Source organism: Micrasema longulum, unplaced genomic scaffold (genome assembly GCF_059751315.1).
Source record: "Micrasema longulum isolate JH-2025_06_02 unplaced genomic scaffold, ASM5975131v1 h1tg002803l, whole genome shotgun sequence".
Taxonomy (NCBI): Eukaryota; Metazoa; Arthropoda; class Insecta; order Trichoptera; family Brachycentridae; genus Micrasema; species Micrasema longulum.
This window is the reverse complement of record NW_028279927.1, coordinates 46,042-60,716: the sequence shown is the minus strand read 5'-3', so window position 1 is coordinate 60,716 and position 14,675 is coordinate 46,042. Positions and strand designations below refer to the sequence as shown.

At 32.5% G+C, this 14,675-nt stretch overlaps 1 protein-coding gene and 1 long non-coding RNA gene across 2 annotated transcripts; both read left to right on the top strand.

The window, feature by feature from the left end:
• The first annotated feature begins 3,423 nt into the window (after positions 1–3,423).
• Positions 3,424–7,382, top strand: LOC148271550 (uncharacterized). The gene is made up of 2 exons (XR_015825067.1): positions 3,424–3,596; positions 5,936–7,382. It is a non-coding gene; the product is annotated as an uncharacterized LOC148271550 (long non-coding RNA).
• Positions 7,383–10,748: 3,366 nt separating this feature from the next.
• On the top strand, positions 10,749–14,350 carry LOC148271549 (ankyrin repeat domain-containing protein 13C). The gene is made up of 2 exons (XM_088241260.1): positions 10,749–10,930; positions 11,339–14,350. Exon 2 carries the CDS (start codon positions 11,456–11,458, stop codon positions 12,818–12,820), a length of 1,365 nt encoding a protein of 454 aa, XP_088097386.1. The 5' UTR covers positions 10,749–10,930; positions 11,339–11,455; the 3' UTR covers positions 12,821–14,350.
• The last annotated feature ends 325 nt before the right edge of the window (positions 14,351–14,675 follow it).

Sequence of the window (14,675 nt, the reverse complement as noted above, 5' to 3'; positions counted from 1 at the left end):
TCTGCATGTGAAATGCCGCATGACGATTTATTTATAATGTGGTGTCGGTTGTTACATGCTTTATCTGGTGATTATTTTGTATTTTGTCTGGTTGATAAACCTATCCCATTCATTTTGTTTTTATTTATGTACTATGCTTAGATTAGACATTAGACCATTAGGGCATGTTTATAATTCCAATGTAGTCCACTGCTTCTGTTAATCAGTTCCTGCTTAATGGTTGGTCATTCCCCCCACTTCCCCGCTTATCACTACGCCCCTAATGACTGTAAAGCTTCTGCATTCAATGATTTTGTATCGAATAGATACCATTTCCAAGTAAAATAATGTATTTGCTAGGTGGAAAAGGTCGGAGTCATTAAAAAAAATTATAGACAATCACTCGTTTTGAATGATTCTATTTAAACTAGATTTGAGTGATATATATGCAATAGAATTCATCGCGCTCAAATTATTTTTCTATAATCTACATAGATGGCCTAATGTCTGGGGATGGTAATACGCCATTTCTTAAAAGTAATACCCATCATGTTTAATGTAAAGTCATCCGTGTATAATAATATTTTTATTTTATGAATGATTTAGGCGTTACAAAAGGTTAAATATAAAAAGGTAAACCGATAAAGTTACACACTAAAAAAGTATAATAGAAAAAAATATACTACTTATTCACTATCAAGAGTGGATTATCTTACCCTTATACAAATTCTTGCTATTAAAACAATTAAATTTCTTAGATTTTCACTGCTGTTCAGATAAACGATAAAATTTTCAGAGTTATTGTGCCGTGTCGTTCACACACTTTCTGACGTTTCAGATTGTATTACAGCGTTCATCATCAGGGTTGATGATCTGAAACTTCGAGAAAAAGGACAAATGACACACGGCGCAATAACCCAGGAAAACTTTAGTGTATCTTGCTAACCATGTTTAGCAAAACCCTTTTATGATAATGTAGTCGTAATAATCTTAAAAACTAGTAATCTCACATTTTTGCAGCTTCCTCTATATCATAACCACGTTCTTAGTTATTTTATAATGTTTGTTACTGCCTACCTCAAGTAATTATATTACATAGGTAGAATTCCAATAATATGTGAGTAGCTGGTGATCAAAATAGGATATTTGGACCGAATTAAATTTTACGAAACTGCCAAAAAACTAAAACATGTACTTCCATGTAATTTTTCTGCGTTTTTTTAAAGGAGAATTATTAACCGTTTATAGTGGGTCTCCTTAAAACTCTTTGTTAAAAGGAATGAAAAAAATGGAGAGCTCAAAATTTAAATTATATCTTGTCGATTGCCAGCTCCCCACATGTGATTTGGCAGATTCTTGCGTAGTCAGTAAAAATCTCTATTTCATACAATAGAACCTCGATTGTTCGAACTAATTCAGGGTGAAAGTTATCCGGATAACCTTATTTTAACTTTCAATACGATGGTTTGTTGTAAAAAGAACACTCTTCTCTCAAAACCATAGTTGTATAGAAAAAAAATCCAAAATTTTGTTTGTAAATAATCACTTGTGGATAACAAATAGGTGATATATTATATAAATAAAACACGAGTGATACTTTAATCCACAAATTTGGAATATCCAGTGACCGGTTTCATCGCTTTCGCGACATCTTCGAGACTGGTATAAATTTGTTGATAATGATCCTTATGATAAAAATAACTTTATTTAATTTACTTACATATAACTTTGAATTATCTATCCTTACCTCTGTTCTCTATAAATACATTTAACTCTTTAATAAAGATACCAGTCTCGAAGATGTCGCGAAAGCGATGAAACCGGTCACTGGATATTCCAAATTTGTGGATAAAAGTAACACTCGTGTTTTATTTAGATAATAAATTACAATGAACTTCTATCAAGAATTTTCACTTACAAACTTAAATGTTTTAAATAGGTGATAGATATTAATTACATTTCACTCTGAGTTAGTTCCATATAAACCTATAAAATTACAATGACAAGATATCTTACCGTATCGTAGTGTATTAAATGTTTATATTTTTGTTTTGAATTTAATTGTTGTGCCTAACAGTGTATTTTTGTTTTTCACAGCTGTCAATAACAAATAAAGCTATTTTATTTTAACATGTATTTGTGTAGGTTGAAAGTATTGTATGTTTGTGTATCTTAACTATGTATATAGTTGCTTAAGTCTTAATTAGTACCTATTTTATTTGTTTTTTATTTCATGTAGTAATGTTTGGAACACTTTAAAAGTTCTTCCTCCTTACAACTAACTTTATCCTAACCTCACATTTGAATTTCCTCAGAAGTTTGTAGTTCCAAAATAAAAGAAACCTTACTATAACTAAAGACTATAGACTAAATTGTCTGCCTTGTTGACACTAATGGTCAATGCGTTTGCTGACCATATTAGAGGTTTTGGGATCGATTCTCAACATTGTTGTGGCTTAGAGTTTGATTCTCTATACGGTCGACTAAATATTTTAGTTTTTAAAACTAAATTTATTTTAGTTTTATTTACTACGACATTTCATACTTTTATATTAAGTTGTAAGATGTGATCATCTTGACATTGTGTAATTCATCAGTTTAGATGTCAAACAATCTAGTTTTACACATAAATAAGTTGAGCTATAGGAAATTGGATCTAAAAATATTTTTCTTACACCCGGTAAAAATTAGAGCATTTAATTGTATACGAAGTTTCTCGAAAATGTATGAACAAATTAATAAAAATTAAGTTCTTTGAAAGACGTCACTAGTTCTCCGAAACCAACCGATGATAGTGTTGTAATAGATTTCCAGTTACCGGGAAGCCAATTCACCAATCAAGTCAACTCACCGAAAAGAACTTGTGACGTCACAGGCGGAGTAATTTCAAAATCATAAAACTTTAAAAATTCATAGTATTATTTTACTAGTTAAATAGTCTATTAGCAAATATAAAAAAACTACTGATCGTTCTCATTATGTTATATCTATAGATAATTAACCAATGCTTTTAATAATAAGACATCATTTGTAAACCCAGACTTCTCAGGAAATTTCAAACTCTCACAAATATTGCAAATCAATGCTTAAATGTTAATGTGTTGACGACAGGTTATTTATACATAATTTGTGATAACATGTGCTAAAACAGAATTCGCAGGAAGAATGAACTTTTATCCCGCTTATTTGAATTGTTTTAGTATCACTACATTATCCTCTTGGTCCTGCCTTGTAGGTGCACTCAAGTGCACATTAGAAATGCATGCAGTGTGGTATTAATGCCACATTTCCGCACCGTATTTCGCCGATTTAAACAAACTTGTTTCCTTTAAATTCAAACTCTTGATATTGATTTAATTTTTGGTTTGAGTTGTAGATTTGCAATATTTCTTTTCTGTTTTTCTAAACTTTCTGTCCTGTTTAGTACATATGGCACCTCTATTTTGCAGTGTTCGACGATTATTCAAGAGAAACTAAGCCATAGGAACATCACCCAGACTGTCACCAACCACAATATTCTTAATTCTATTCACTTTGCAATATTTCCAACTGAGCACACTTAAACAGAGTACAACTGCTTGTGTGTGATGGCCGGCCTAATGAAACCCAATCAGTGTGTATGTTTGTCTTGTTTATCTTTAGAGCGAGTACTCACCAACAATATTTCATTTATAGTTATTCCAAATATTATTTTGCGTTGTGTGAAACAATAAAAACAACAATAACGTTTGATATTTTGCCTTTTAGAAGTGTGTAGAAAACCACTCCAATGTTACAGCACATTAACAACACCATCTGTAGACTTTAATGGTGCTGACATTAGAAAGGTTTAATTAAAAAGTACCATTTATAAGAATTAAATGATAATTTTACTAATAAACATAAATTATAGTGTGCACGGACAGTTGGCTCTCAATCGGCTCTTTTAAAGTACCTATTAAAAATAAATCTAGATTACAGAAAATTACCGCAATAAATCTAACGGTAATCTGACGGCAACATTGTCAGAAATTTTCAGTTTGACTTAAGTGAGCTGTATTAACATTATAATGTCAGAGTTGGTATATTTTTGCTGACATACTAGAATACTCGCTCAAGAGCCAATAATTGTGTAAAAGTGAAACAATTCAGTCTGACAAATAAATCAGAGAAAAAACAGCAAAATTTAATAATACCATATTAGTAATGAAATCTCGCTGGTGTGAACTCGCTCATATGTTTTCTTTTCAATTAACACGAATACTCTTACACAAACAATTGTACTACTTCACTCTTTTTTAGGACAAAATGTACCTACGAAGATATTTGAAATTATTAAAAAAAAAAAACAATATTAAGGTATTTTCAATGACACTGAAAAGGTATTCACATATATTTTTTTTAAGTATGCCATTATTAGTCAAATAAAAGGTTACATGTAACATCTAGTGATAATAAAGTAATGTCATTTCAATTCAATATTAATTTTTCAAATATCATAAATAATTGTTGGCCCAAAAAGAGATTAATCATATTTGCATATTTAGACATAGCTTGTGGTATGAAATACAAAGTTGTTTAAGAAAAAATAACTACATATAATCAAGCATTATCAATTAATAGGGATAAAGTTGGATTATAGAGTTGGGATGAGGTTATTTACAACTCTGTAGTTGAAAATAGCCGAAAAGTTATAATATTTGGAAATCGTACGACTACAAATATATATTTTTTAATTTGTAAATTATTTTTTATTTTATAAGGGTGCCTATTAATTTAGTAAAAAGGTTACTATATTTTAAATAAAACTGTTGAAAAGAGGAATGTTTACAAGTATAGTTCCTAGAACTTCTCAGTTATTTACATGAAAATACCATGTTTCTTCAAGTCATGAAAATACGTAAGTAAATAATTTAAATGTATATAAAAATCATACGGGAATTAGTGGCAAGCATGGTTATGTATGTTTTGCTTCCATTTTTGAACAAACTTTGTTTTATGTTGAGTAATCGTGTGAATTGTTCTATTGTCTTGTATATACTTTATGTTTTCTGTTTGTCCTTGCACGGTTTTACACAAAAATATGGTAAAATAAAATGGCTTTATACTTTATACAAACAATATTGTAACATAGTTTTGTAAATCATAAACTATCACTCATTCTCATTACGCACTGTTTTTTTCATTTTGTTTTCTTAAAACGCACATGTAAATCAATGTGGATGTCCTATATTATTGGTATTTGATACACATGAAAATGAATTTGGCACTTTTTTTATTAATTGGTATTATTCACTTAATTAACGGAATTTTCGCAACTTTATTAATTTGGTTTTTTGTACACTTGTGTGCAGTAGAAACACATATGTATATCTGTAGTGCACTTTGCACAAACATTTAAAAGTGTTAAAACAGGAAAAATTTGATCAAAAGTGATATATAATTTATGTGACAAAAAAGTTGGAGTATAGTTTGAAAACTGGCCCTTAGAGTTCAGAATATTGTCACCCAAACATGTAAAACTTGTAAATCTACAAATGGACATAAATAATATTTTGGAGTTTTATGTTATGACTTCAAGTAATCTATAGTGTGTTAAAATTGTATATCCGTAGAGTGTTGCATTACCTAAAAATAGTATATTTAAAAAAGAAGTAAGTTCGTGATTTACGAGTTTTACAAGTTAGTCTGATGATATTTGACATTGAATAGTATATGATTTGAAACGATAAACCATACAACTATTTATATATTATTGAAAACCGATCACTTTAAGTAGTGTTAGAGGAGCCATTACTAAAAATAACTGTCAAAATAAATATTTAAAGTAAAGACGTTTATCTTTATATATGACGCAAGTAAAAAAATTAGTGATTTTCCTGTTTTAACATATTTAAGTTTGTTTTTTTGCATGTATTTACATTATAAATAGTGCAGTTGACATATTTTAATGTATTGTTTAAATCTGACACAATAGCGGGTGCTGATGAAAGGAACTCTGAAACACCAAGAAACTCCGGTTCATCTCGGGAGACTTCCATCATGGCGGCATTTCTGTCAGCCATTCTTATTCTGCTGACCAAGTGCAGAATAATTACGTAGAAGACAATTATCAACAATGTGATTAATTCAACAAGCCAACGACGGACTGGCCCGTCCGGCTAGCGGGAGTATCCTACAAAATGTACAGAATGACTGACATAGAGTAAAAGCTACTCTGATAGACCGATTTCCTGGACTATTTCAACCGCCAGTCTGCCGCTGTCAAAAGCCTCCGATAACCGAATGTGGAAAAGTGAAACGAAGTTCTGAAATTGTGTAGTCAACTTTTATCATCTGCATTTTGATTTTCTCGGGACATTATCGTAAATGATGCCAACTTTTGACCTTTTCAGCAACCATTTTCACAATAATTTCTGTTAATGATTGACTGATAGTTCAAGAAGTGGCAAAGAACTTCAAAATGCATTCTAGGTATAAACCATTATGTGGCTGTGTTTCGAATTAATCAATGAACAATAATAGACAATAAAATGAATATTTATGTTAATTGTAAACAGTATTTTTCGAATAAATAAATGTATTTTTGTACACTAGCAAATGTCTGATGAAAGTTTAATGAGTGTCATATACAAGTCATAGGCTAATAGGCAAATTTCATTGAAATTTTATAAGCTCCAATACGTCCTTTGAAGATTTATACTAAAAAATAAGTAACTTTTTATACAAAGTAGTATTACAACTGTCAATCCTACTTGAATAATGATAGTTTTTTTTATTCAATTTTTACCTATACTATTAGGATACAATAATGGCCTATGTGTGAAATGATAATCTACAAGTATCACTATGTTTTTCCTATGTTTGCTCAAAGAGTAATATTAGGCTATCAATTTATTTTAAAATATATGTTTGTCACTTTGGGGTCTTATAAGAAGAGAAATATAACATAACGATAATAAATATAGGTATCTACAAGCACTTTTGAAACATCACCAATTTGTAATAATTATCAATTAATTTAATCGCACCAAAAGCTATAAAAAACATGTTTTTAGTGTAGAAAACATTTCCTATTTTTGTGCATACTAGTCAAATTCACACTTTTCAGTATGAGACCTCATTAAATATATAAAAAGATAAATAATTCATTTAGAAGTGCCTCTTGAATACATATCCAGCAATAAATCAAAATTATCTACTCACAAATTGTGCCTTAATCTTTTGAAATACATTTTGTCGTATTTCAAAGACCACCAAGGCCTTTAAAAATCATAACTTTTTAGTTTTAAAAAAGGCTTCAAATGAAAAAATCTTGAAAATATTGAAGAGTGCCTTATTCTTTTATAAATATTGGTTTTTTAAACACTATTACAAACTGCATCTGTTATTTTTAAACACTGTTACATAAAAAAAAAACAAAAGTGCTGTCAACAATTTATTTATATGCAGTGTTCTTTTCCTAAATTTAAAAATAGGTCTTAAATGCAAGAAAAAGCATATCATTTGACACATTCTAACAAAGAATTTGTTACACTTTTAAGTGACTTTAATATCTTTATGTCTTTGGTAGTTTATTTATTTTGTTTAACAAACTAAAGAAAACTTAACATTGTAATTTAGCATACAAATATTTTTTGTTCACAACTACACAGTTCTTTACTCTTTGATTTATTATTTAAATAACAAGTCTTCCAAACCTTTGTTTATTTCTTATGAAAATTAAGCAATTTTGCTGAAATCCTTCATTTCTTCTTTGGTAGGTTTAAAACCTACTCGATGTAAGTTAATTTTTAATATTATTCTGTATAAAATTAATAATTACTTAATTGTTTTAAGATTGCGATGTATCCTTTTCAAAAAGCGTTGGCAGTGTAATAGGTTGTATTAAAAGGACAATAACTTATTTTGTGCTTTTTGCAAGAAAACAAGATGCATACAATTAAGAATAGTCCAGAAGGAGCGTAGAATCATATTTGAATACATCGAACTGTGTCCAATAATTCCCCCACTTAGACCCACTTTCGCCGTGCGCATACTTGAAGTCACCGGGTAATGTTGCCAGATGGCGAAGAATATAACCATAACACAAACGTAAGAGAAAAAAAAAGCAATCTGTTAATTTCTCTAAAATTTCATTGTGTACGCGGAAACATTAATTGACACAACAGAGTTGATAAGTAAAGGGTCATTTAATAAGAGTAATTGAATTAATGAACTTTGAACTTAACATATAAAACAAATTTTATTTGATATAAAACGGATATTTTTATATCATGTTTAATAATATTTTATGTTTTAAAGATAATTTCGTTCAAATGTCCCCCACGGCGTTGTTTAATCCGAGGTTGAATTTTCATTAATTCTTTAATTAGATGAGTAAAGTAGGGTAAAAAAATTTACTACTCTGGCAACACTAACGAAATTTCCATTTTGTTTCTTCGACAATCTGACAGATGGAAAAATAATTCAATTTTTAATAATGCATTTATTATATACACATTCATTTGCAAATTACAGATGAAATGTGATTGCATCCTGTTTCTTTAAGATCCTAGCAGTATTTCTAAACTTTAAGGGGACACAACACGGCATAGTTGAATTCAAATCAGGAGTTGCGTACTGAGCAACGTCTACAAAGAAACTAATGGGTCAAAACGTAAACCTACTCATTTATGAGTAATTGAGTCGCCTTCTGTTTGATGCGCGTATGCGGTTTCTGGACTATTCTTAATTCTATGGCAAGGTGTATTGTTTATGATTTTTTTTGAATATTTTTGTATGAAGTCTTTATTACATAAATGTTATCCATATTATACATTGTAAGGTAATTTATTCATTTGCAGACAATTTATAATTGTTTTGAGAAATTGAATAATAAATAAATTTTGATAAAAACATGTGTTTTGATTACTTGAATGTTCCTGATATAAAAACAATATCACCCAGACCCTGCTATATCTAAGATTAATGTTTGGAAAATCAGAGTATGACAGGGTTACGAATAGTGAAATCAGGCAAAAGTGCAAATCTGAGACAAATATAATTGATAACATTAAGAATGGGTCACAAAGATGATTTGGTCATATCTGACATTCTACAGAACTAATGAAAGACAAAAAAATGGCAAAACAGATCTTTACGGCTTAGAGCTAATGGCAACATAGGACGAGAACGGCCAAAAAAAACGTGGCATGTTTAGATAAATCAAAGCCTCAAGTCTGGTCTTGTCAAAAGCAGACACAACCGAAGGGTATATATGATAAAATGTGTGAATGTGGTAGAAGCTAGGAATGTTTGTCAGGGTGGACGTGTGTGGGGGTCCATCCTCTCAGCCTACCCCTACAGTGAAATAACGTGATGGTATTAGTAGTAGTAGTATTACCTACTACGGCGGCCTCCGTGGTGTAGTGGTCAAGACGCTTGACTCACGCACGGAAGGTTCGGGTTCTATTCCCGGTGAGAACACAAAAAATTAAAAATGTGATTTTTCTCAAGCCTGTGTGCTCTGTGATGTAATTCACCACTGTAATTAAGCCTCCTGGCCTGTTGTGGTGCAAAAAAAAAATTAAAAAATACCTACTTATATATTATCTTTTAAGGTGAGATCATCAAGAGTAAGAATATAAAATATGGACAATACGTGGTAAGAAGTGCGGTGAACGGGAAAAATGTTGCCAGAATAACTTTAAAATATTTTTGTTATTTATTATCTACGAAGGATTTTTACAAAGAAATATAATAATAATTTATAATATAATATTAACGTGGACATATTTCAAAAGAGTAAGACAATGGATAATCTTAAAATAAATGTTAGGTGGATTGTAATATTTATAAATGGTACTATTTGTTGATTCTAAAATTATACTTATTTACACTTTCTGAATAATGGCTTTTTTGACTGTGCCCATACGTTATTAGTCAAATTATATTTGTTTCAAGAAGCTTTTAATCCAATATGAAATCGAATTTTACATTCAAAGATTAGAGATCCGACATTCAAACCTTACTCTATCCCAATTTGATTCCTATTTTCTAAAAATGAGTTCATTACAATTGAAAATTGCCCTAAAATTGAAATATTTGTGTATGTAAAAATGCAAACGTTTATATTTTTTTAAATATATGTTTAACATATGAAAATATGATGAACAAACCTAATTTATATATTATATTATTATTTTTTTTATCTCATTCTGACACTGTCCCCGTCCAGCAATTAATTGTATGTTACTTTTATTAAATAATGCTATTGTTGCTTTGATAATAATTTTTTAATTACCCAACATCATTCATAATTACGTATTAATTGATACACACAATATGTTGAAAAATATCGTACTGCTTATATCATAGTGGTTTAGAAATTACTCTCGCACTTATAAAAGATTTTCACTGAGGGTATTTTAGAGACTTTTTAAAATACCGTTTATTTGCCGAAATTGTTTTTTATTGCTATTGTGTATTATTATGGTAAAACTTTCTGTTATCGAGGTGGGTAGGTGCTTTTTTCATATTTTTTTCAATTAGGTACCTTTTTTATTTTTCACGTTGCATGACTGCGCTATGCTTTGCAATCTACCGAATTCGATGAAAATTAATTTATTTTTCATCGTTAAAAAAATGCTTTATGGGCAAAAATCGTTAAATTCCTTATATGAAAAATCCTGGAGGACTTATTTATTTTCCAGCTCCCTTCCCCAGTGATCTACCAATTATTATTCAACAAATCTACCGATTTTTTGTTTCTGATTACCGAATTCCACTTGATAGAGGTTGGCGACCCTGATGCCTGCGATCCTGCGAAAATTAAGGAAAAAAAATGTGCGTTATGGCCGTATAGTTGTTATTAATTTGCTATATTTGTATACAAAAAGGTTTACAATATTGTTGGTTGAGTATCTGTGTCCATTCTAAGTATATATAAATATATATACACACTATTGATTATATTGTATGATGAATTCAGGTGAGCAATCGGATTATTTAAAATACTTTCGATTAAGATGTTTGCACAAACGTCACCTATATAAAGAAACCTAACCTAAACACAATTGACAACTAATCTTATCTGTTTTCTTAACCATTTTGTAACAGCCTTATTGATTCTTGAGCCGTTTATTCTAGGATATTGTACAATTTGATATGTTTTCGCTTTTCAAAGCGTATACCTTGGGACTGTTTTGAATGCAATGAATTCTGCAAAGCTGGTTGGCAGTGAATCAACGAATTGGCACTTTTCAGTGATAAAATTTACGTCACATAGACACGCAAATTTGTATTTTACCCGACATAAGCGAAATATATGTATAATGGAAATAATTTGGCGCTAATGGACAAAATTTTCGATTGATTTAGACTACGTGTATCGTTCTAGGTGTCATCAAAATGAAAACCAGTTTGTGCACATTGGACGTGTATAGAGCTCAAATCAACACGTAAATATTGAAGGAGCATGTGAATTTAGGCGGTGAAAAATGTCAGCAGTCGTATTATGGTCGATTACATAGCCAGCACAATGTCGGAAGTTGTGGAGCCTGCCAATGGCGAGCAAGAAGAGGGGTACCCTCTGCACGAGTGTGTCTTCAAAGGGGACCTGCGCAAGTTGTCCGCCCTGATAAGGAAAAACGACGTGGGGAAGAAGGACAGGCACGGCAACACGGCGCTCCACCTCGCCGTCATGCTCGGGAGGAAAGAGTGCGTTCAGATACTCCTCGCCCACGGCGCTCCGGTCAAAGTGAAGAACCTCCTCGGCTGGTCGCCGCTAGCAGAGGCCATCAGCTACGGAGACCGGCAAACCATCTCTTCTCTCGTGCGCAAGTTGAAGCAGCAAGCTCGCGAACAGATGGAGGAACGGCGACCGAACCTCGTGCAAGCGTTGCATCAGATAAAAGACTTCTACATGGAGCTAAAGTGGGACTTCCAGTCCTGGGTCCCCCTCGTCTCCAGAATACTCCCCTCGGACATCTGCAAGATCTACAAGTCAGGGTCTAGCATCCGCCTCGACACCACCTTGGTCGATTTCTCCGATATGAAGTGGGAGAGGGGCGACATCAGTTTCATCTTCAAAGGAGACGAAGTCCCAAACAAGTCTCTAACCGTGTTAGACAACAAGTTCAGAGTCTTTCAGCGAGTTCGCTACGAAGAAACTCAACTAGAGATCGAAGACGAAGTGGATATCTTAATGTCTAGCGATATCCTAGCTGCTCAAATGTCCACCAAGAGTATATCTTTCACTCGCGCTCAGTCCGGATGGTTCTTCCGAGAAGATAAAAAGGAAACAGTAGCCGGACAATATCAGAGCGATCTCTACTGCATCAATGGGCTCGTTTTGGAGTCGAGGAAACGGCGAGAGCATCTTTCAACCGACGATCTCCAGAAAAACAAGGCTCTGATGGAAAGCTTTACCAAAGGGAATACGCAAGGTCTCGATTCTAACGGGGAGCCGGTCAGAAGAAGTTCATTGAATCCTCCGCCGGAATGCGGGACTTCTTGGACCGAGTATATCGATTCACCTTCTGGACGGTACACCGGTCTGGGCCGCGAGCTCGTATACAAAGAAACGAGTAAAAACTTTCGCGCCACTGTCGCCATGAGCGACGATTTCCCTCTCAGTGTCGGGATGCTTCTTAACGTCCTCGAAGTTATCGCGCCGTTCAAGCATTTTTCAAAGCTAAGACGATTCGTCTCTTTGAAGCTACCGAGCGGCTTTCCCGTCAAGATAGACATCCCCATCTTACCGACGGTGACTGCGAAAATCACATTCCAGCAGTTCGAGTTCCGCGAGGGAATACCGCAAACCATGTTCCAAATCCCGGCGGACTACGTGGAAGATCCATTCAGATTTCCCGACTTATGACGCTTTGATATACTAACACTGTTCGACATGGGGGAGAGGCAGAGATGGAGGTGGGACATGACCAGAAACCGCCACACAAGGAAGAAGACATATCGTCCTACTCCACTATCCGAGAAAGGAATCGTCTCCATTGAGTTCCCTATGCTGTTTGGCCTCGGAAGCTCCTACTCCAGTCACTGCGTTCTGTACGTAGAGTAATGTCTTCGTTTCATACTGTAAAATGGTATTATGAGATCTCCAGGCTTTAATATTTTACATATTTAGAAGTACTTTATATCGGAGTTTATTTTATACTCTTAAAAAAAAATACAACTGAAACTATCCAATCCCTTTTGAGAAATAATTAATAGTTTTGTAAACGATGATTATTTTTACAACTACATACTAGTAAACTACCGTGTTTTGTATTCCTATTGTTGGTTTCATAGGATATTATTACAAACAGGATGAAATTTATGTCAATTCTTTTACTATAAAGGTACCAACTAAAGTAATCATAACAAGGTGATTTCATTTATCTTATAATATGAGATATCCACTGAGTACTTAATTATTGATACAGGCGTTAATGTGTACAATTTTTCCTTAGTTTATTTACACATAAATGTAAATTCACCTCGATGGCTACACCACTTGTGCATCACACGCATCTTACTAATTTTTAGCCCACTTGAGTAGTTATGTTTTCACCCGTATATTTACGTGTAGAGATTTCAAATTAGCCGTAGTTTGTTAGCCCTTCACAGAACTACCATTAGTGTTACAAAATTACAAACCGTGTTATTAAATAAACAATACCGCTTTAATTGTAATATTTTAACTGTTTTTAATGTCCAAGCACTATCAGATCTAGGTAATAACCATAGCTAAATGGGTCTATTTTACAAACATTTTATGGTAATACAAAAGAAGACTTGAGTTTTGACAGCTGTAACTGTCAGTTTGTTTAGTGTTTAGCTCCAGTAATTTTGCCATATTTGTGTGTTTTTGTGATTGTTTCCAAAGTGTTTTTTAGTTTTTTAATGGTTGCTGGTAAAGGAGTACTTCCCAGATAAGCTGAATCTATCTTTGTTTTATTATTTTGATCTTCATTTAAGTTTTTAAATTTCATACTACTGAAATTTTCAGTTTCAGATGTAAATTGCAACAATAACTTTTTTTTGTTTTTTTTCACATTGTTATACAGTTTTATAGTTTCAAATGATTTAATTTTGTGGGAATATGGAGAGGTTACAAACGCGAGGTAAGGAACCTCCCGATGTCCCCTCTACATCTTCATCAAACACTTCATTATCTTCTTCCCCAATTTCACCAAATAAAGTAAGAAAACCATACAAAAATAATTCTGTCAAAAATATTCAAAATAATTCTTCAAACGTCTTAACTCCTATTTCTCAGTTATCTTCAACATGAAACCAACCTTCATCTTCAGATTCAGTAGATATTATCATTAACAAATATACAGAGAGAGACAGTGGACCTTTCTGTGTTTTTGTCCAAATTTCATTAAATGTCATCAAACTTGGCCAACTCTTGCATTTCCTTAATATTTACAATATCATACTTCGTGCGGGAATAAAATTTATTGGCCGAAACCACGTATCTGTACAATTTGTCGACTTTTTAGCGGCAAACGCTTTTATAGATGATAATCGTTTGGAAACAAATTGTTAATTCCATTTCAAATAATTTTTCATACTTGGTGGTTTTAACGCACATTCTCTCAGCTAGCGAAGTGCTCATGCAGACCGCTCAGGTAGGAACATCTAGAGTTTCATTGACCTTGGATTAAGCAGTATGAGAACACTCGCCCTCCACTCAATAGCCAGACTCTTAAATATCTAGGCTTGAAGGA